The sequence below is a fragment of the Dysidea avara genome, chromosome 5 (genome assembly GCF_963678975.1).
Source record: "Dysidea avara chromosome 5, odDysAvar1.4, whole genome shotgun sequence".
Classification (NCBI taxonomy): domain Eukaryota; kingdom Metazoa; phylum Porifera; class Demospongiae; order Dictyoceratida; family Dysideidae; genus Dysidea; species Dysidea avara.
In genome coordinates this window covers 14,324,174-14,347,741 of record NC_089276.1, presented here as the reverse complement: position 1 = coordinate 14,347,741, position 23,568 = coordinate 14,324,174, and the positions used below count along the sequence as shown (strand labels likewise).

General features: G+C 38.2%; 2 protein-coding genes across 2 annotated transcripts; both read left to right on the top strand.

Moving 5' to 3' along the window:
- Window positions 1-935: 935 nt before the first annotated feature.
- LOC136256623 (hydroxysteroid dehydrogenase-like protein 2) lies at window positions 936-5,405 on the top strand. Its single transcript, XM_066049600.1, has 7 exons — window positions 936-1,014; window positions 1,076-1,244; window positions 1,465-1,509; window positions 1,749-1,852; window positions 2,078-2,179; window positions 4,289-4,477; window positions 4,892-5,405. The coding sequence occupies exons 1-7, from the start codon at window positions 975-977 to the stop codon at window positions 5,314-5,316; spliced, it is 1,074 nt and encodes a 357-aa protein (XP_065905672.1). The 5' UTR covers window positions 936-974; the 3' UTR covers window positions 5,317-5,405.
- A 1,092-nt stretch (window positions 5,406-6,497) lies between these two features.
- On the top strand, window positions 6,498-23,476 carry LOC136255023 (reelin-like). Its single transcript, XM_066047743.1, has 10 exons — window positions 6,498-6,511; window positions 7,594-7,690; window positions 8,006-8,057; window positions 8,116-8,206; window positions 8,264-8,495; window positions 8,818-8,999; window positions 10,507-10,644; window positions 13,185-13,342; window positions 13,673-23,389; window positions 23,436-23,476. The coding sequence occupies exons 1-10, from the start codon at window positions 6,498-6,500 to the stop codon at window positions 23,474-23,476; spliced, it is 10,722 nt and encodes a 3,573-aa protein (XP_065903815.1).
- Window positions 23,477-23,568: the final 92 nt, after the last annotated feature.

Genomic DNA, 23,568 nt, shown 5'->3' with positions numbered 1-23,568 from the left:
GGGTGATCATAAGTATTTTTGTACCGGAACAATTGTGCTTTTATGTCAAAAAGTAGTTATGTCCCTGAATTCGGCCCACTTTTGAACAAACAGTTCTTGCATATAAAGAGCTTCATGGCTTTACTAAACGTGTTGGCAGCTGGTTCAGACAAGCATGAACTGACTATACAAGTCAAGTGCAAGCATGTTTCTTAATTAAGTGTGATACTTTTGCTATTTAGACATCACAGCCAATCAACACCACTAATGCAATTGGACTGCAGTTTGTTTTTGGTATGTGTGTAAAGGTTTAGACCAACTATAAATATTTGATAATGATGTACAGGTAACAGTGGGTGTGGAACAGACTCCAGCCTATATCCAGTGTACTTGGAATACAGTATTGGAGATACCAGTTACCTCCTCACTGTGTTGAGGTACAGAGTTTATCATAAAGGAATGTTAATTATGAGTATCAAATTACAATACCTGCAGAACCACATCCTCTCCTGGCCTTTACACAGTTCAGCTACCATCACTTGCTCGTGCTGAAGGTGTCCAGTTCTCCTGGACACAAGCAAGTGGTTTTCAGGCTAATGAAGCAGTCTGGCAGTTGGACAATGTTGCCATGCTGTTTGCCAACCAAATAAATACAGCATTACTTGACACCTTCACAAGACCAGCACTATCAAGTTCTGTGCTGTTTTACCCATCAGGAACTATCGAGGTCAGTTTGGTTATTGTTATAGATGCTTGCATGGACATGCATAAGTTCTGATTCTTATCAATAGTAGTGTAGTACAATTTTAATGTGATGAGTTCACAGTATTGGGGCAATTACTTTTTAAAAATAACTCGTTACATATTATACTTGCAATTGAACTATTTAGTTACAGTTACATATTACCTATATAATAAAGTAACTATCGTAATATTATATTTTGTATCCACAGCCTTAAGCTGTCACGTATGAAACTACCACCTTATCACGTGACATGATTGTGTTGTTGGACAATGTGCAAATCTTGGTTATAAGTAAGAAGCTGGTGAATAAGCTTCATTCAGTGGTGTACATGTTATTTGTGTACATGTGTAGTCGAAGATGCCGGTGGCAAATGTCTGCCTTGTGTGGTCGATATCAGGTTTGAGGATCAGGTGTCCAGAGCTGTTGAGCAAGCAGTAGAGAAGTTTGGTGGTATTGATGTACTAGTCAACAATGCTAGTGCCATCAGTATTACTGGTACTGTCAGCACAGAAATGAAAAGGTAAATGCAAGAAAGGGTGGTGTGTGTGTGTGTGTGTGTGTGTGTGTGTGTGTGTGTGTGTGTGTGTGTGTGTGTGTGTGTGTGTGTGTGTGTGTGTGTGTGTGTGTGTGTGTGTGTGTGTGTGTGTGTGTGTGCGTGCGTTTGTGTGTTACAACTTGATGTCATTTATTGCTAAATACAGTGGCTGATTTGTTGCAGTAATAGTATTGGCATATTGCAGGTATGACTTGATGATGGGGATTAATGCAAGGGGAACGTTTCTAACGTAAGTTGAATGGTGTGCTTTGATGGTATCGTGTAACAAAGCAAATAAGTATATTACTCCTATCATATTTAGTATCATGCAATGTGTTCAGATATGTGCATACTATGTGTAAGAGTTTAGCTTTTTATGCTGCTGAGTTTTGTATTGGCTTGGCACAACTTTACTATATGTGGTACACATTTTCAATAGAGTGGAATCAGTGGATACATGCTTCATCCGTCATTATTGTTTTCTAACAGGAGCAAGCTGTGTATTCCCTACCTCAAAAAGGGCAGGAACCCTCACATTCTCAACATCAGTCCACCACTGAACATGAAGCCAAGATGGTTCAGGGATTATTGTGGTTAGCATGTTGTGTAGTTTTGCTGCCCTGCAGCTAGTCCATAGGTAGTCCTGTGCATGTAGTTTAGGATGTCGGTTTGTACATATACTGTATTAAGACATAGTCAATAGAAGAGCCCTAGGATGTTAGCATTTGGTTCACCAGTTCTAAAAGGTGTTGATGAACGGTTTTCATCTTAAACCAAAGGAGCTACCCACTATATTTACTAGTTGTTTCCTCCTGTAGCTTATACTATGGCTAAGTATGGAATGTCCATGTGTGTTCTTGGAATGTCAGAAGAGCTGAAGCCTGATGGTATAGCTGTCAATGCTCTGTGGCCTCGTACAGGTATGTGTGTTGATTGTGTGTATTTTATATACTTGTGCAGTATTGGGGGTAATGCATTTCTTATGTAACGTGAGGTAATACTGTTACCTTTTGTGGTAACTAAACGAAATATGCTATAAAAATAGTAATATAACTCAAGTTACATTGCTTTCAAAAGTAACGTGTTACCTAAGTAATGAAGTTGCTGTAACGACTCAGATATTATTATTACAAGTAGTGGAGTTACTAATCTCGCTACTAATACACTGAGTTATGCCTACGAAGTAATGAAGCATTAACAAAGCCACCTCAAATTAATGAATGAAGCTTACTGATTGGTTATTGACTCTTGAATACTAGATTTACATATTGTCCAGCAACTTGATCATGTCACGTGATAAAGTGGTAGTTGTCACGTGATAAAGTGGTAGTTGCACACGTGACAGCTTAAGGCTGTGCACACAAATGTGTAATATCATAAATCAGAAAAATTTTGCTGTCAAAAATTTTTCAGTGCTGGTTGTATCAACAAAAATTAAGACGACTAATTATTTTTAACTATACGAATAATTTGCATATACAAATATTAACGTTAGGTATTCTGTCAAAAATTTTCGTCAATTATGCCAGTGATGAAAATATGTGTATGAAGTTCCAGTCTATGTAATGTACTAACTGTATTAATGGGTAAATATGTGGTAGACACCATCAGTCACTGTCTCACATAGTGGATATGGTCTAACAACAAGTACAAGGAATAACTCTTGTACTTCTGTACAATTACTTTACATCTATATGCATTTCCCAACTACTGTATCAATTACCAGAAGCATAGTGGTTTTGTGTTCAGCCCATTACACAACATTACAAATGAAAAACAGTACGAGAAGCCTCTCTGCTATCAATCCAGTGACTACGGAAAATATTGACAATTTGTGTTATGAACATACGTAATAATCAACAGAGGGAAGCTACCACAAATTGACAGTTTGGCACCATTAGCGAAAAATGGGACACAATTGCATGATGCATGCATTGTATGTACTGTGGTACGTATGCCAAAGGCACCTGTCAGGCTGAAGCGACTAGAAAAAACCAAGCTCATAGCCTTGAGTTACGCTTGTTTGAAGACAGCAGGCAGGCAGTTAGTAGAAAATTCAGTTGAATAAAAGAAATTTAAATATTTTATTGCAACGTATCGGAAATATTATTGGCCGCTGTGAAACACTTTTGAGCTACCTGCCAAGGTGCCATGAAGTATTGTGAGGCTGGTTTCTGGTCAATACGTAGTTTTTTTGTGAGAAATCACCAAACCTAATATACAGCACTACTGTACTGTATGATAAACGCCAACTTCAGCCTTTCTTGAGATTTGGTACAGCTTTGATATGAGTGAGAGTCCTGCTCCAGGGGGATTTACCTGTAACATTTTCTAGGGAGTAGTAGTGCTCTGGTATCTAGTAATTTTCTGGGTGGCAATGCAGTACTGTATACCCGGATAGTACGTAGTTTTCACGGTTTTCGCGGTTAGCAAAGCTGCCATGAAATTTTATCACGTAAATATTTATGTGTATCCTACAAACTTCAACCCACCTTACCGATAAATTACTGTGGCTCCTGGTGTGTGATATTGCATATGTGGATTCCACATATGCTACAAACAGTATCACATAATCCCGATATTTAAAGTGGGTGTGGATCACAAAATAAGCTGGCCTAAACTATGCCTTGCACAGAGATTTCCACTACTAGGCTACTTGGGTCAGATATGCTTTATCAATCTGTGTGATACTTGAACTAAAAATCAATCCAGATCCTTCGTAGCGTAAAATCTTCAAATTGATCAGCAGTGATCCGTGAAATTTAAAACGCAAAAATCCTGACAAAGTACATGATCATGAAATATACATACCATGTGGGTGTACAGTATATTACTATTGCTGAGATTTTTTTTGTGCATGTATGTGTTGTGTACTTTTACAATTGCAAATGTGTAGAGGATCTCTTTTAAGGGAAGTAAGACATATCTATTTCGCTTGCCAGTTTTCTAGCTCTTCCTTAATCCATGTTTTCCAATAGGGTAGTGACTGTTGTATAATGTACTGTTGTGATCCTTTATGGTGTACACAGCTATAGCGACAGCTGCTATGGAGATGTTAGCCGGAGATGAAGGGATGAAGATGTCTCGCCCTCCTGATATAATGGCCGACGCCATTCTCCAGCACACTTGTGACCAGATGACTGGTCAATTCCTGATCGACGATGACGTGGTGAAGAAGGCAGGAATAACTGACCTGGACCAGTATGCTAACTCACCAGGTTAACACTGTTATGAGACATCTTTTACTAAATCTTGCTTTTATGGAACCTTGACCCCCCAAACTGTTCCCTTAGTGTGCTCAACAATGGCCCAATTCCCTGATCCGTACACAACATGATTGCTCCTTGTATTTAATGTATGCATTTAGACAATGAAATTATGCAGCTATTTGTGAAAGCTTTCAGACATATGCTTCACTATACATTGGTAACTTTGTACACAGATACAAGCTCTTTTTTTCTTCTTTTTTTTCCAACCGCACTACAACCTGACTAGACAGGTTTCACAGTATAGATATTTATAGTAACACTGTTAATTAAGTAATATAGTGTTTGTCGATTAATGTTGAACTTTTTCACAAACACCTTACAGATCACATGTAATTTATTTTGCTCTCCTTTGTGTTCTTACAGGCTCCAAATTGTTGCCTGACTACTTTTTGGATGAGGCAGAACTTATGGACATACATAAGCAGTTTAAAGAATCATCAAAAGATAAGGCACACTCGCCAAAAGCTATTTTTGAGGGCCTCGCACACTACATCACCCCTGACATAGTGAAGTCCACACAGTGCACCTTCTTGTTCGACGTTGATGGAGACCTGTGGTTGCTGGACCTCAAGAATGGAGATGGTTCCATGCAGCAAGTTAGTGATGATGCTAGTTATGACGTGAAGATGACTATGAAGGAGGATATCATGGTTGAGTTGTTTACTGGGAAGCAGAAGGCAGCTGCTGCTTACATGACAGGCAAACTGAAGATTAAGGGTGACCTTGGCAAGGCCATGAAACTTGAGAAACTGATGTCACAGCTTCAAGTGAAGAAATCAAAACTTTGACACACAGCTAGCTAGAATTCTAGTGTTGTAGACTTATAGTGAAATCTTATGAGTGTACATGTATCTATATGTGAGTTAGCTAAACCATACGTATACTAATCCCAGGTTAGTATATCTATAACTAGTCTACCCCTACGTACCACGTCCGTTTGCAGGTTCGATTGATGTTGTGTAAAAGTGAAGATTCCTAGTATGTAGCCATGGCTGAAGGTCTGATATTCACTCTAGTTCTGCTAGCTGGTTTTATGGGTACGTTGGTTTATAGTTGTAGCTCTCTTCAGCTTCAAAGCGGTGCGGACAGTAACTGGAATTGTTTATTTGGCGAGTATTTTAATTTGACGATGTTGTCTCGAGTTTGTAGCCCCACTCCTACAGTGTTGTGTCCCGGGAGCTAGGCGAGCAGACTCCCAAAAGGATCGCTTATAGTGGGCTTTGTCAGTGGGTCTTGCATGATTGTATGTCTGAGACATTGGTTTGAGATGGGATGGGGGATGCACTTCTAACGCTTCATTAAAAATATTCATTTTCGCCCTACGCAGCCACCACCAGCCAGGTGCAGCTGGAATTCAGCGATGATTTTGAAACCAGCACGTTACTCTCTAGAAACTGGTAAGAGTGTTTTGTTTTTTATTTGTATTGAAATTTGCAACCTAGTCCCCCATTACTGTATGCATGTACTGATGTATTGTGATGGGAATTGGTTGCTTAATTGTACCGGCCGGGGTACCGGCAGATGCAAATGAAGTTGTTAAATTGTGTAGCTAGCCCCATAGCTCTTACAAGATATCATAAGCTTTATTACTTGCTGCACTAGCTGATGCCTGATATATATTTTTTCTCAAGAGGCGGTTTTATTATGCATAATTAAGCAAATGATAAATAACCACATGCATGCCGTGAAGTGATTGTACAGTAAAACTGGTCTAATCATCAACAAGAATTCTCTGTAGTGACGTCACCATTGTGAATCCTTTTTACTGCCATAAAGCGGCGGAAGGAAACTTTAGTGAATTTGTCACGATAGGATTTGCATAGATGCCAACCTCTCAACAATTTTAGGAGTGAGACCTCAAACACTACTAGCAATGTGGACTAGCAGCTCCAGGATTTTTGGTAGTGAAGACCATAAAAAAAAAAGATTGCTGCATGCTCAAAGTACATAAATAAGCACTGGGATAATTATGAAGCAGATAGGGTGTGAGATATATAAGTGTGGACTAAGCTGAAAGAGTGAGAAACAGAGGGTTAGGCATGAGAACATGAGATTACTAGCCTAAGAGTGAGACTCACGCCTAATGTGTGAGAGTTGGCATGTCTGGATTTGGGAGAAAAAAGTTTGGCGAATTCTGCGTTAGACGCTAATACAGATTTGTTTTGGACAAATGGTTTGGCGGATTTCAGTTTGGTGAAACACCACTCACTCACCAATTTCACAGCTATACAGTATATTATTTATGTTTGTAGTGGACAATGCTTGTATGAAAAGATCATGCTACTCTAATAGAGCAGTCAACCACTCTAATAGAACAGTTATTTTATATTTCTTTGTAAAGTAGCTACTTACAAAACACATAGTGAATTCATCTAAAATACTACCTCAGGGCCTCTGAAATATGAAAATTTTCCTGGGGCAATGCTGTTGTATGCTTCAAACTCCACTGAATAACTTCATTGCCAAAGTTGGCCCCCTTGCTCTTTGGCCTGTTCCACCACTCCTGAGACATACTACCAATTTCTAGGCAATTGTATACTTAACCACTATAAGGAGTTTGCATACTGTTGTAGTGACACTATTTAGCTATGAGGCAAAGAATAATTACCGTACCGATTTCAGAAATGATTGGCATGCTAGAAGTGGACATCAGTAATATATACTATGTATACATGTAGCACCATATCATCTTGAGTCTTGACTCCAGAATGTGCATGGGTGTTTTATTGAGCTCCATCAAGTACTAACTGCTGTTACTGCCTATATTTATGAGGTCATGAATTCTACATTATCAGCTAGGAATTGTGTGAGGATCTTTGCACTGAAACCCTGGATTCCTGATAATAACACATTCTGTTGTACACAGCAGCTGTTAGGACAAGGACATTATATTATTATTATAACTGTACCAGCATTACATAAGCATCACATGTACCAGCATTACATAAGCATCACAAGATGCAATAATATTGCAATGCTGTATACGACTATATGTAGCAAATACGTATTTATGTTTATACAAATTATGTTGCTATTTATCATATTATTTATATATTGTTGTTTAGGCAAAATGGAGCAGGATACAATATAGGGAGTAACACTTGTGGTTCAATTGCTTCTGGTAACTCGATTGTGTTTGATTCATCAACCGACCGTTACCTGGTAATAATCAGTTATAGTGCTTTTTTACATTTCATTTTGTGATTGGTCTTCATCACATAATGAATAGTGTTATAGTATTACACATTATACTATAGTCTGTTTGCATCACCTGAGCCCCCAATAAACTAGTACATAATACCAAAGAGGTGATCATGCGTTGTCCTTCAATTTTTCGTACTGAACAACTATGCGATATGTATGCCCCTGAATTTGTCACATTTAAAATAACAGTTCATTGCTTTTAAGGGGCTTTACAACACTACTAAATGTTTTGGCAGCTGTATGAGTGTGATACTTTAACCACATATCTTGTAGATATCACAGCCAATCAACACCACTAATGCAGTTGGATTGCAGTTTGCTTTTGGTATGTATAGTATGTAAAGTTATAGACACCAAATTTATCCTGTGGCTATGATGCGCAGGCAACAGTGGGTGTGGAACAGACTCCAGCCTATATCCAGTGTACTTGGAATACAGCATTGGAGATACCAGTTACCTCCTTACTGTACTGAGGTACAGAGTTTATCATAATGGAATGTTAATTATGAGTGTCACATTACTTCTCTACAGTACCACATCCTCTCCTGACCTTTACACAGTTCAGTTACCATCACTTGCTCAGGCTGAAGATGTCCAGTTCTCCTGGACACAAACAAGTGGTTTTCAGGCCAATGAAGCAGTCTGGCAGTTAGACAATGTTGCTATACTGTTTGCCAACCAAGTAGATTCAGCATTACTTGACACCTTCACAAGACCAGCACTATCAAGTTCTGTTCTGTTTTTCTCATCAGGAACTATTGAGGTGAATAATAAATGCTTATTTTTTTGTTTAGCATGAGAATGCATATACTGCACAAAATTTCAACTCTTATTGTGAGCAATGCAGCAGTCTTCCAATCCAGCACCTGCATGGTCAAGAAAACCAACACTGTTTGCTGCACCAGTATGCAGAAACACTTTGATAATCCATCATCCTTATCAACGTGGTTTCACACTATTAAATGCTAGGTGTTACTGTATACAATGTTTTGTATTGCATAGGGTGTAAAAATATTGTTGCACATACTAGCAATGCTGGTGCACACGTACAGTGTACTTGTCATAATACATCCTACACATTACAGGATAGTGTTTGTGGTATTGATGAAGAAGGATTAGTGTTCACTGGCAGTAGTGGATCACCATCAGAGTATGTGTTAACTCCACCATTTTCATTTGGATCTAACAGTCAGTCAGAAGTGTGTTCAGCTCCTTGTCTTTGTGGACCAGGTGGATATAGTGATGATTTTGACTCTGCCTCTTACAGGTATGTGCATAAAAATAGCTATTGAAGTGCATGATTATATGTGCGTGCTGGATATTAGAGTACACTATAGTATGTTCATGTACGTATGTTGACCTGATACCTAAGGAAGCAGACTTGTGCATCAAATTTTAAAGAAAGATTGTACCAGTCCATACACTTTGTCGTTTCCACTTTCTAATAGGAAATATATATATATATATATATATATATAATGTCAGATAATTAAATGAAAGATTTAAATTGTTTTTGTTGTGGGTCAAAGCATTCTACAAATGAGTCAAAATAGTTTCAAAATCTTTTGTAATTCCATCCACTAGATTTCAGTCAATGTGAATATTCTAATATATGCTTGTGTGTATGTGCATACGTGTGTGTACGTGCGTGCGTGCTATAATCAATCCAAGTTTAGCATGTGATTTGCTTACCATGTAAATGTATTATTTAGTTATAGACAAATTGGACACTTTAGGTACGTGTGGCTCTGTTTTCCTGAATGTTTGGCTCTATAGTGGCCATTTCTATACAATGTGGTCATGCAAATATCAGTTCATGTGTATATATCAGCATTGAAACTGGGTCAGGTCACCCTGGTCACATTTTGTCTGGGTCATCATCTTGCTTTATAAAAATTATCCAGGAATATGAAATAAATAATTAGTTTGGCTATAGTTAGTCCCAGCTTCTTTTATGAGTCACGCCCTGTTATAGGGATTATGTGTTACTGTTTCTAGGCATACATGCAGGTGTACATAGAGCCATGCCCACTGACTGATTATTATTTGATTATATAAAACACAATTACTACACAAATCAAGACTAGTTTTGCAACAAGCCATGCAGTTTCTTTTATGTTCCATTTATTGGGAATGTGTGATACTGTCTATAGGCATGGAACCATGCTAATTTATCAGTAAGGCAGGCATATTGAAGTTTGTAGGTGTGCATGAAGCCACACCCATTATAGCAAACACGTTTTGCACTCACTTTGAATCACTGATCATTAAATTTCTGTTTAGTCACTGTAGAACTACACGTTTACTTAATTTATTATAAAGCTCTTGGCACATGTCTTAGTTTTTAATTTATCTGGGTCAAATCCAGGTCTGACCCAAATTGCTATCCTGCGGGTCAGCAGTAGTGACCCGGTTTCAATGTTGGAAACACGGGGTAAGAAACAAGGGATAGGAAACAAGGCAAATCATTGATACCAACTTTCAAATATTTAATTTTTGTAAGATGTTTCATGTCATCTTTCTTCATAAAATCTGATATTTCAAAGTTAGTAGTTCTATTACTTCTTATTTCCATAAACTTTCAATACATTCAGGTTATTACCTACCCCTCAGCTGTTGTTATCTTCCTTCTTTTCTATAAGTGTTCCATCATAACCTTCATGCGCAGGCTTGAAGTCCAAACTCAATTGTACTGTTAGGTTCTTTACAGATAGATCCAAAACATATACAGTATGTATACATTGCAATAATATCACAATGTGTATGTCATGTAGCTATCTTCTTTGGGAGAAAGTCATCGGTGGTCAGGTACAAGGATCACTGTGTAGCACAGCAGCTAATCCAATTCTGTTATTCAACACTGATGTGACTACTGAACTTGTGACTGTACCATTGAATCTAACTGATGTCAGGTACAGTAAGATTTCATAATATAAAAATGCATGTACCATGTATCTGTACAAACATCATTACTGTCAACAAGATTATTGTTCAAAAGTTGTGTTGTGTAAATGTAGTTTATAAGCATAAACTCACTAATCAAGTAGATAAAGCAAACTCAATACTAAAAAATTCTGTAGCCTACTTTTTAAAATGCATCACATGTAAATGAAAAATATGAATACAGTGGTCCCTCTATTAAGTAAACTCATTAGGGTCCTGAGTATGTTCAGATAATCGAAAGGTTTGGATAATTGAAGCCCATTCATTTATACACAGAGCACTGTTCAACTACTCTAATAGAACACACACTTTAGACAAAAACTCTAATAAAACAGTCTCGGATAACGGAAAATTTGGATAATCGATGGCAGGATAATTGAGGAACCGCTGTACTCATTAAATATGTACTTAGGCTTGTACCAATTATGCCAGCATAATTTTGAGAGCATAATGCCACGATTTTGCAAAGTTTTAATTTAAATGCACAATGTTCGTGCCAAAAATACAGCCAACATGAACACACTGCACGTTATATTTGTTTCTTGACTGATTATTTACCCTTCATGGAATTACAATCAAGATACTCTAATACAGCAATCAAGAATTACTGATATACTCTAATAAAACAGTCAGCTCTCAAGCATAATCTTGATCATAACAAGTTATATTTTCAAAGCATAATTGGCTCAAGCCTGAAATTTATCACCCCAGTCAAACTATTTCTCACATTGGATGACAACCTGGAAAATATAGATTAAATATAATCAATTGTGTGGGAATTAAATTTTGTCAAGATGAATACACTGAATTAAAGTCATGTAAGTGTATCTTCAAGCAAATTCTTATGTGTAAACATATTATTGTTTTGTTAATTCCATTTGCATCTACAACAACTCAAAGGAGATGTAACTGGTGAAGAAATTATACGTACATGTAGGTGATGTACACAACTTATAAATGATAGATCAGTTATGCGATCAGATCTACATTTCAATTTTCAAAAAAGTTTAGTTATGCAAACACCATTGTAGTTGATGCAAATTCAAATCCTATTCACACCACTCACACAACCAAAGTACAACTCAGGATAGATAATGGTCAGGCCATGACTACAACAACAGTTCGGCTGACCCATGCTTGGATGCAATGTGAACATATTTTGAAACCATCAGCTGACACACAATGACACCCATCAAATGTGTATTATTGGATATGAAGAATATTAGTCTCCAATGTCAATATATACCAAAGAGTATCTACCTAAAAAACACCAGAATTATACAATACAACTGTACAACTGCTTTTTTCGGCTGTATTTTGCTATTGTCATTCATTTCAAAATCATTCCATTACGCACTAAATTAGTGACCGTCTCAGTAAAAGTCACACATGCAGCTTCCAAGTTTCTTTTTATAGTCTCAGTGTTATCTACAGTGTCCAACGAATGGATTGCCAAGTTTCAGCCTACAGTATTATAGTGAGTAGTTTTGGAATTATAGCAAGTAGGAAGAGCAAAGACATCAATTGTACCAGTGACTATGCTGAAAATCAACTACAGGTGCTCAAATTCAGAGCCATAACTTCCTTTTACATTGGCCTACGGAGTTGGAATTTGGTTCACCATGGATTAGCAAATTCATTAAGATATAGCTAGAGTATCTCAACCCCGCAATTTACAGTTGTTTGGTTTTTGCTTTGTAACTCTATAGTTGTCATTGCAATTTCTTTTAAACCACAAAGCATTTGAGCTATGATGGTTAAACTATGCACATACCAATTTTTAAGATATTCACATAAGTAGTTTATCCTGTAGGCATGACAATTCGACCTTTCTAAATGTAAATAATCATCCATAGCTCTATGATTATCAGATTTGCACCAAACTTGGTATGCAATTTTGCCACAATAAATTCGTTAAGTGCACCAAAGTTCAAGAAAATCGAGCTACGCATTTGCATTTTATAGTAAAGTGTGCGAAAGAATAATTCAAGTCCCCTGAGCCCCCTAAATGAAAAAGAAAAAAAACAAAGAATTAAGCTATACTTTGAGGGCTTGCATTTCATGGTTGCAATAGGCAATCTTGCTCAAATTTGGTATGTGCATGTGGGGTGCTGAAGATGGAGGGCGTTTGTAGTACTAAAATGATTCCAATTTGATAAGGGAGCGTGGAGCTATGTATGCTTGATAATCGTGTCTTCTTTCTTCCTGTAAACCGGGTCACATTTTGTCTGGTTGACTTGCTCTATAGAACATCCAGGACATTTGAAATAAATTAATTAGCTTGGTGATGTGGAAGTGTATTAACTCATCATAGTCTAGTCTCAGATTCTTTCTTGAGCCACATTCATTATCAGTAATCGCACAATATAAGATCTTGTTTAGATTACTAAGGATCCGTTAGTTAAACGTATGTATGTTGTATAGTTGAATGTATGTTGTATAGTTGAATGTATGTTGTATAGTTGAAACAACACTTTTATACTGCAGTGCATATTCTATTTTTTTACAGGGTTATGAGTTTTGATCTTCAAATAGCTGGAACACTGTTTAATGGTACATGCATCCCACTGAACACAGGGAATGTTGTTTTGACCTATCGTATTGGAACAAATAGACAGTGGGAAGTAATCGGAGAGTATTCTTCAGTAGGTAAGCTAGAGGGAAGAGGTACGTATGCACGTATGTATGTTTGATAGGGTAAGTGAGTCACAGTGCAATGGTTTAAGGTACCTGTTTAAGGGAATTACAAGTGCTATAGTGACCTAAATTTGTGCACGTCTCCTGCATGACATAGCTATAGGATGGGTTATACTGCAAGTAATTTTTTTAACACAATCGTCATATTATTAAGACTTTATGTTTGTCTGTCAAAAGACTACATGAACAAGTATGCATGATGGTTATAGGTTTTGACCCTGCCCAACTTCAAAATTGTGGTAAACACCCTTACAAAACACATTTTATTGAGTTTTATATGTTACTTTATTGTCTGTACAGATTACTTCAATGCTGATCAAGTCAACATCATGTTTCCTGACTGCATGCAGACTTGTGGTACACAATTAAGATGGCAGTTTTCATCAGTCCAACCAAATGCTTTGTGGTCTATTGACAATATTGCAATTGGTAGTAGTAGCAACTCTGCACCAGTAAACCGCAGAGAAGTTGACAACACAGAGGAATCTAATTTTTCTATGCAAAAAAGACAAACCATTGCTGCATGTAATCTGTACTATGATAACTTTGATGCTGGTAGTTATGACACAGCACTTTGGTCCAGTGTAACAGGAGCTAGTGCTAGCTTGACACCTTGTAGAGCACCAACAGACTCGCACTACTGGTTATATTTCTTTGGATTTAGTACAAGATGGGCAATAACGCAATCACTAGACCTAACAGGAATTGAGGCACTGACTTTTAATCTGTTATTTGGATCTAGTAGTAATGGGTGTAACCAGCCTAGTAATAGTGAAGGTGTTTCAGTACAGTATAGAATTGGCAGTAGTGGGTCATGGGTAACAATGGAAAACTACGACCCCAGTGATTGTTGCACAACGGCTCCATATCAACGCACAATATACTTACCTGTAGCTATTCAAAGAAATGATGTATATTTTCGATGGTACCAGCAAAGCCATACAACTTCCACATCTAGTGACGTTTGGGCTATAGATGAGGTAAGAATTGGTGAAGTTACAGTCAACCTACTATATCAAGATACCTTCTCAACTGCTACAATTAACACCAACATATGGCTATCTGTTATTGGTGGTACAGTAACTACTCCATCCTGTGGGTCAACACACTCAGGTGGTTCATTGTACTTTGCTTCGGACTTTTCACGACAAGCAGTGACAAAGTTTTTGGATTTTCGACAAGCTGAAAGTATCAGCTTTTACCTTAGGATAGGTTCTACCAGTGGAGATTGTGAAATAGCAGAAATTGGTGAAAATGTAGAGTTATCTTGGCGAGTAGGTAATGGCTCTTGGTCTATATTGGATACATTCACTTACTCCTCTTATCAAAATTCCAAGTATATTTTTGTAGGACTACATGACAATGTAAGGACTGACAATGTCCAACTAAGAATATCACAAGCTGTCCTCACCACATCACAGTATGACACTTGGTCTATTGACAACTTTGAAGTACATTCTTACACTGAATCATTATCAAATACAGTGTGTTCCATACCACCTGATCCCACTCCATCACCAACTACACCATCAACACCATCAGCATGCAACTACTACTATGATTTGTTTGACAGTGGAACATACAACACTGATATATGGACAACAGTAACTGGTGTTATGGTATCATCTGCACCTTGTGGGCTGCCATCGACACGACATTCTGCAATGGATTTCTATTCACTAGGAACCAGGGAACTGATAACACAATTACTTGATTTAAGAGGAGTAAATTTCATATCATTTTATTTGCGTTCAGGTAGTTCTAGCAATGGATGTTCTACACCCAGTAGCTTTGAAGGTATATACGTGGCTTACAGAATTGGTAGCAGTAGTACGTTTAACAACCTTGAATACTATGCTCCAAGTTGCTGTAGTTCAGGTAGAACATTTGTTATATATCTCCCAAAAGCAGTGCAAGTGAATTCTGTTCAATTGAGGTGGTCACAACCATCCCATTCAACTTCCACAAACAGTGATCGGTGGGTATTGGATGATGTTAATTTTGGTGAAGGTGCTGATGCTGTCTTGTATGAAGATACCTTTACTACCAGTTTGAATCCTACACTCTGGTCATCAATAGTTGGAGGTACAGTAACCACACCACCTTGTGGTTCAATTGATGTTGGTACTTGTTTGTACTTTTCGCAAGATGGAACTAGGGAGGCTGTCACACAATTTCTAGATCTGCGCCAAGTTAGTGGTGTGAGCTTTTACCTGATGACAACATCAGATGGAAACTGTGAAGGGCTCAATAGTGGAGAAACTGTTGAGTTGTCCATTAGAGCTGGGTACGGCAGTTGGAATCGGTTAGAGAGTTTATCTAATGCTGATAGTAAATATTACTATGTGGAAATTCCAGCAAATTTTAAGGTGCATTCAGCACAACTTCAATTAATGCAGAATATTCAAGCGATTAATGGATATGATGTATGGGCCATAGATAGTTTTCAAGTTCACAGCAAAAACCAAAGAACTATTTGCTCTACTGCGTGTATTTCTGATAACTTTGATTCTGGCAGCTACAGTACAACTGTGTGGAGTACTGTCAGTGGAGCACAAGTACTGTCACCACCTTGTAGTACTAAGGCATCAAGCATGGCTTTGTATTTCAGTGAGAGTGGTACAAGAGAAGCAATAACCCAAGCTCTTGATCTGAGAGGATTGTATGCCATCAGCTTCATTTTGCAAATAGTTTCATACAATGAAAGGTGTGTAGAAATCACATCAGGAAATGATATAAGAGTGTACTATTCAACAACTGGTAACAGTGGTAGCTGGAATGAAATTGGTACATATTCTGGTAGTATGTATGCAGTAGAGTCCACAGCAACAGTTCCACTTCCATTGGAGGCTAGAAGTCAACCTGTTTACATTCGCATTGCACAGCCTAGTTATTCTGGTACTGTTTGGTCAATGGATGACTTTAGTATTTATTCTCCTAATCAATGTCCACCATTGTCCATTACAGAAACTGTTTCCATTATACCACCAACACCAACCCCAACTCCATCAACAAGTTTAACTTGCAATTTCTATTCAGATAATTTTGACAGTAACTCCTTCTCCAGTACAATGTGGTCAAGTACTATTGGTTTACGTCTTTCACGCTCGCGTTGTGGGCTTCCATCATTACAAAGATATGGTGCGGAATTCTACTCATTTGGAACAAGGGAACTAGTAACCACATTATTAGATTTAAGAGGAGTTGAATCATTTAGCTTTTACCTAATCTCAGGAAGTTCCAGTAATGGATGCACTCAACCTAGCTCCTTTGAAGGTATTTATGTAGCGTATAGATACAGTAGTAGTTCATCATGGGTAACAATGGAGTATTTTGAACCAAGCTGTTGCAGCAGCGGTAGGCCCATCACTGTATATGTTCCTTCAGCAGTACAGGGGTCATCGGTCTCTTTAAGATGGTCTCAGCCATCTCATTCGACATGTACATCTTGTGACCCGTGGGTACTAGATAATGTAGTAATTGGTAATTATGTTGAGACAACTTTGTATGGTGATGATTTCTCCAGTGGCTTTGACTCTTCTCTATGGGCGCTGGTCAGGGGAGGTAGTGCTACTACTCCTCCATGTGGTACAGTATACTCTGGTGGAGCACTGTACTTTTCCCAAGCTGGTACAAGGGAAGCCATCACACAAACACTAGACTTGAGGGATGCTACAGGCTTAAGCTTTTATATTCAGATTGGCAGTAGTGATGATACCTGTAATGGAGCAGAAAGAGGTGAAGACATTGAGCTGTCATACAGGGTAAATTACGATGACTGGACAACACTACAAACATTTGTAGCAACTAGTTTTAGAGATGCATTATATATTTATGCAACAGTTGAACAGACACTGCAAGTTAATGGGGTTCAATTTCGCCTTAGACAAAACGTATTAGCATACAGTGGATATGATGTGTGGTCAATTGACAATTTTGCTGTAGTTAGTAGAGAGAAAATCACCAAGTGTTCAATGGCATGTTCCTCAGACAACTTTAACTCAGGATCATGGAATGCAGCATTATGGAGAGCAGTGAATGGAGGATTTGTTTCCATACCACCATGTAGTGATATGCATACTGGTAGGTCTTTGTACTTTACTGGTAGTGGAGCACGTGAAGCAGTAACTAATGAACTTGACCTACGTGGAATTTATGCAGTGTCATTCACATTACAAATTGGCTCTTATGATGGTGAGTGTGACCAAGCTGAAACAGGAGATGATGTTGTTTTTTATTATTCATTAAGTGGCCCATGGGTACAATTGCAGACTTTTTCAGCTACAAGTTATACTAGAGCAACAACAGTAACAGTACCTATTCCACGTACAGTAAGGACACAGGGAGTGTCATTACGTTGGGCACAAACTCAACATTCTGGTTCATCACAAGACACTTGGTTCATAGACAATGTTGGAGTGTACTCTCCAGATCAGTGTCCACCAGTAGCTTATCAAACAACAACACCAAGCCCAGTTGTACCATCCCCCATTACATCAGCAAGTTTGACATGCAATTACTATTATGATAATTTTGATGCTGGAACACACAAAACTAGTGTTTGGTCAACTGTGACAGGTGTGAGGGTCTCATCAAGTCCCTGTGGGCTACCGTCAACACAACATTATGCAATGGAATTTTATTCATTTCGAACAAGAGAAATAATAACTCAGTTACTTGATCTAAGAGGTGTGGAATTTATTAGTTTCTACTTACGTTCTGGTAGTTCCAGTAATGGATGTTCTACACCCAGTAGTTTTGAAGGTATATATGTGGCTTACAGCATTGGTAGCAGTAGTACATTTTACAACCTTGAATACTATGCTCCTAGTTGCTGTACTTCAGGTAACACTTTTACCGTATACCTTCCATCGGAAGTGCAAGCAAACTCTGTTAGGTTGAGGTGGTCACAACCGTCTCATACTACATCTTCATCCAGTGACTTGTGGGTGTTAGACAATGTTGAAATAGGCAGAGTGCTTGATACAACACTTTATCAAGATCTCTTTACTACCAATATTAATGCTGATATTTGGTCATCTATTACTGGAGGAAGTGTCACAACTCCACCGTGTGGGGTAACAGATGTTGGAACTACTTTGTACTTTGCTGGACATGGTGTTAGAGAAGCAGTAACAGTATCATTAGATCTACGACAAGCTACTAGTGTCAGCTTCTACTTGCGGATTGGTTCTAGTGATGGAAGGTGTGAAAATGCTGATACAGCTGAAAACATTGAGTTCTCTTACAAACTAGGAGCCAATGGTTGGTCTCTATTGCAGACGTTTACATCCACATCCTACAGAACTGCTGCTTATGTCAACATTGACATTCAGAATAATATGAGGTTTAATGGAGTACAATTAAGGATATCACAGGCTGTACTTACCACTGGTTCATATGATGTGTGGTCAATTGATTCCTTTACTGTACACAGTAGAGCACAGAGACCTGAATGTACAATGGCTTGTTACTTTGACAACTTCTACGGTAATTACAGTACATCACTGTGGTCCACAGTTACTGGTGGAGCACTAGCACCACTTACTTGTAATACCAATTATCAGTACAGCGATGGTTTGTATTTTGATGGATCTGGTACAAGATCTGCTACTACCAATAACTTGGACCTAAGTGGTTTATATGCTATTAGTTTTAGATTACAGATTGTATCAAACACTGATGAATGTGGTACAGCTCCAAGTGGACAAGATGTCACACTACAGTATTCTATAAACAATGGTGCTTGGAGTGAATTTGAGAGATTTAATTCTGCTGATTATGATTTACTGACAAGTGTTAGTGTACAGCTACCTGTTAATGCACGCAGATCTAATGTTACTATTCAAATAATGCAATCCAATCATCTATCCAGTGTTTGGGCAATTGACAATTTTGGAATTTATTCTCCAGACACTTGTCCACCAACTAACTATGAAACAGTTACAGTATCAATGTCTCCAACACCTCTACCTTATCCAAGTCCTACAATTAGTACTGTTTGTAACTATTACAGTGACAATTTTGATACTGGATCATACAAGACTAGTCTTTGGAACACTGTTACTGGTGTGAGAGTCTCACTACAGCCATGTAGTCTATCATATTTACAACATTATGGCATGGAATTTTATTCATCCTCTACCAGAGACTTGATAACAGATCCACTTGATCTTAGAGGAGTAGAGTACATCAGCTTTTACCTATTGTCTGGTACTAGCAGTAATGGGTGTTCTCAACCCAGCAGCTTTGAAGGGATATTCGTTTCCTATAGAATTGGTAGTTCATCTTACAACAATCTTGAATACTATGCACCAAGTTGTTGTACTACTGGAGCATATTTCAAAATCTACCTACCATCAGTAGCTCAGACCACATCAGTCTCCCTGAGGTGGTATCAGCCATCTCATACTACATCTGAATTTTCTGATCGTTGGGTATTAGATGATGTTGAAATTGGGTTTAATGTTGATAATCACTTTTATGAGGACTATTTTTCCAATGCTATTAGTAATACTGTATTCTTATCACTTGTTGGTGGTAGTGTAACAACACCACCTTGTGGAGCTACACACTCTGGTACTGCTTTGTATTTTTCTTCTAGTGGAACAAGAGAAGTTATCACACAATCACTAGACTTAAGACAGGCTACTGGATTAAGCTTTTATTTGAGGATTGGATCATCAGATGGAACTTGTGAAAATAATGATGGCACAGAAGCAATAGTACTTTCATGGAGAGTGAATTATGGAACATGGACACAGTTAGGGTCTCATGGAAACTATAGAGACACGCGATATGTATATGTTAGCTTCTCTGATAGCATGCAAGTAACTGGTGTGCAATTTCGAATAGAACAAAATACACTGTCTTCTTCAAATGAAGATGTGTGGTCCATTGATGATTTTATAGTTCACAGCATGTTTGCAGATACTTTATGTACATTGGCATGTTATTCAGATGACTTTAACAATGGTCAGTATAGTTCAGCACTATGGACCACAGTTGATGGAGCAACTGTTACCATTCCACCTTGTAGTAATCAATACTTGGGTAATGCGTTGTACTTTGATGGTAGTGGTACAAGGCAAGCGGTAACAAGACCAGTTGATATCAGAGGTGTGTATGCCATAAGCTTTTATCTGCATATTGGATCATTCAGTGGAAGTTGTGAAATAGCAGAATCAGGAGAGAATGTAAATCTGCACTATCAGCTATCTGGTAGTTCAAGTTGGGTATTGTTAAGATCTTATGATGCTACTGCATACACCAGAGAGACTAAAATAACAGAGGCACTACCAAGAGAAGTTCAACAAGCCGGTGTCACATTTCGTTGGTTGCAAGTAAGTCATTCAGGAGCTCTAGATGACACTTGGTCGATTGACAATGTTGGATTTCATTCTCCTGACGAGTGTCCACCAACTGGTTATGAACCTCTTATGACATTATCATCAGCTACAACCATGACTTTGACGACCTCATCAACATCATTTCCCTCACCTACACCTACCATGCTCTCAGCATGTAACTACTACTATGACAATTTTGATTCAGGTACATGGGATAATGATATCTGGCAAACTGTTTTGGGTGTTAGAGTAGCAAGATCAGTTTGTGGACTACCACCAACTCATTTCTTTGGCATGCAGTTTTATTCATCATCAACAAGGCAAATGGAAACAAGAGCATTGGATTTACGAGGAGTTGAAGTGATCACGTTTTACATGATATCAGGGACATCTTCTAATGCATGCTCAACTCCTAGTAGCTTTGAAGGTATCTATGTTGCTTACAGGCTGTCTAGCAGTTCTGCATATAGCAACCTAGAATATTTGGAGCCCAGTTGTTGCACTAGTGGTACAGATATTACTCTGTATTTACCAACTGCTGCACAAGTGAATGGAGTGTATTTGAGATGGTACCAACCCAGTCATACAACTTTTGTTTACTCTGATGTTTGGGTCCTTGACAATGTCCAAATTGGTGAAAGCATTGATGTGATTTTGTACCAAGACTTATTTTCAAGTGCATTAAATTCTCTATTGTGGTCATCAGTAATTGGTGGGACTGTCACTAGTCCACCATGTGGAGCAACATATTCTGGTAATGCTTTGTACTTTACTGACAGTGGAATAAGAGAAGCTGTCACACAATTCTTAGATTTACGCCAGGCTAAAACTGTCACCTTTTATCTTGAAATTGGCTCTTCTGATGGTAGATGTGAAGAATCAGATGCAACGGAAGCAGTTGAGTTGTCATTCAGAGCTGGCTATAGTAGCTGGACTAGACTGCAATCATTTTCAGCAACATATGTAGATGGAAGATATGTATCAGTTGAGATAACAAGTAGTATGCGGGTTCATGCAGGACAGTTCCGTTTGATGCAGAATATTGTAGCAGAATCCAACTATGATGTGTGGTCTGTTGACAACTTCGAAATTCACAGTATATATAGTAGAACTATTTGCTCCATGCCTTGTATTTCTGATGGATTTTATGGTACATATGACACACAAGTATGGAGTAGAGTAGATGGAGCTAGGGTAACAAGACCTCCCTGCAGTAGTGCTCCAAGTAATGGGCTACTGTACTTTGATCAGAGTGGCACTAGACAAGCTATAACAAACAACTTAGACCTACGTGGTATGTATGCTATTAGCTTTACACTACAGATTTTAGTGTACAATGGACTGTGTAGTGCAGTACAGTCTGGAGAAAATGTGAGGGTTTCTTATTCAGCAGATAGTGGCAATAGTTGGAATGAGCTAGAATCATTTGATGGCAGTGACTTTATAACAGAGACAAGAGTGACAGTTCCTCTTCCAAGACTAGCTAGAAGTCAGTCTATTTCCATACGCATTGCTCAACCATCATACTCCAGTAGTGTTTGGTCTATTGAAAACTTTGAAATTTATTCACCTGATGTGTGTCCACCAATGGGTATAACTGAAACAGCTACAATAATACCACCTACACCCACCCCAACCACAATTCCTTCAGTGTGTAATTCTTATTCTGATAACTTTGATGCTGGTGCTTATCAAAGCAGCATTTGGGCATCTGTAATTGGTGTACAGGTTGCTTCACAGCCTTGTGATTTGTCACCTTTACAGCACTTTGCACTAAGATTTTATTTTTCATCAACTAGACAAGTTATAACGAATCCACTTGACTTAAGAGGAGTAGAATACATCAGTTTTTACTTGATATCAGGCACCAGCAGTAATGGATGCTCTCAACCTAGCCGCAGTGAAGGTATTTATGTAGCTTACAGGATTGGTAGTTCCAGTTATGTGAATATTGAATACTATGAACCCAGTTGCTGTACTAGTGGCCGCAGCATACGAATGTACCTTCCACAAGTAGCCCAGACTACATCAGTAACACTAAGATGGTCACAATTGCATACTTCTTCCACAAATGTTGATGTATGGGTATTGGATGATGTCAAGATAGGTGAAGATGTTGAAACCATCCTCTATGATGATAAATTCACTAATGCATATGATGTTTCTGTTTGGTCTACTGTTCAAGGAGGAACTGTTACTACTCCTCCATGTGGTCAAACACACTCTGGAAATGCTCTTTACTTCAGTCAAGGTGGAACCAGACAAGCTGTAACTCAAGCACTAGATCTTAGAGATGCAACAGGTATGAGTTTTTACTTACGGATTGGTTCTTCAGATAATCGGTGTGAACAAGCTGAGAATGGAGAAGGTATAGTACTGTCTTACAGGATAGGAGCAACTGGTGTTTGGACATCTTTACAGACATATACACCATCAGGGTTTGTTAATGCTGAGTATGTTTACGTTTCCCTTGGCAGTTCTTTTCAGTACAGTAATGTTCAATTTCGTTTTATGCAAACTGTTTTAACAACTGCTTCATATGATGTATGGTCAATAGACAATTTTGAGATAATCAGTAGTGAGCCACAAACGAAATGTTCAATGTCTTGTTACTCAGATAACTTCAACTCTGGAGTGTTTGATGCTACTTTGTGGAGCTCAACAATGGGTGGTTCAATTACTGTACCACCATGCAGTGATGTGTACTATGGTAGATCTCTGTACTTTGCTGGAAGTGGAACACGAGAAGCAATAACTAACGCTCTTGATCTACGTGGACTCTATGCAATATCATTTGCTTTACAAATTGGTTCTTTTGATAATGAATGTGACCAAGCTGAAATAGGG

Bases quoted from the DNA above. Each gene is read 5' to 3' on its own strand.
- LOC136255023 (XM_066047743.1), top strand. The intron at 8,496-8,817 runs GTGAATAATAAA...TACACATTACAG, and splicing joins TCTCATCAGGAACTATTGAG to GATAGTGTTTGTGGTATTGA. The intron at 23,390-23,435 runs GTGGTTCAATTA...GTACTATGGTAG, and splicing joins TTTGTGGAGCTCAACAATGG to ATCTCTGTACTTTGCTGGAA.
- LOC136256623 (XM_066049600.1), top strand. From the start codon at position 975: ATGATTGTGTTGTTGGACAATGTGCAAATCTTGGTTATAA. The intron at 1,015-1,075 runs GTAAGAAGCTGG...GTACATGTGTAG, and splicing joins TGTGCAAATCTTGGTTATAA to TCGAAGATGCCGGTGGCAAA. The intron at 1,245-1,464 runs GTAAATGCAAGA...GGCATATTGCAG, and splicing joins GTCAGCACAGAAATGAAAAG to GTATGACTTGATGATGGGGA.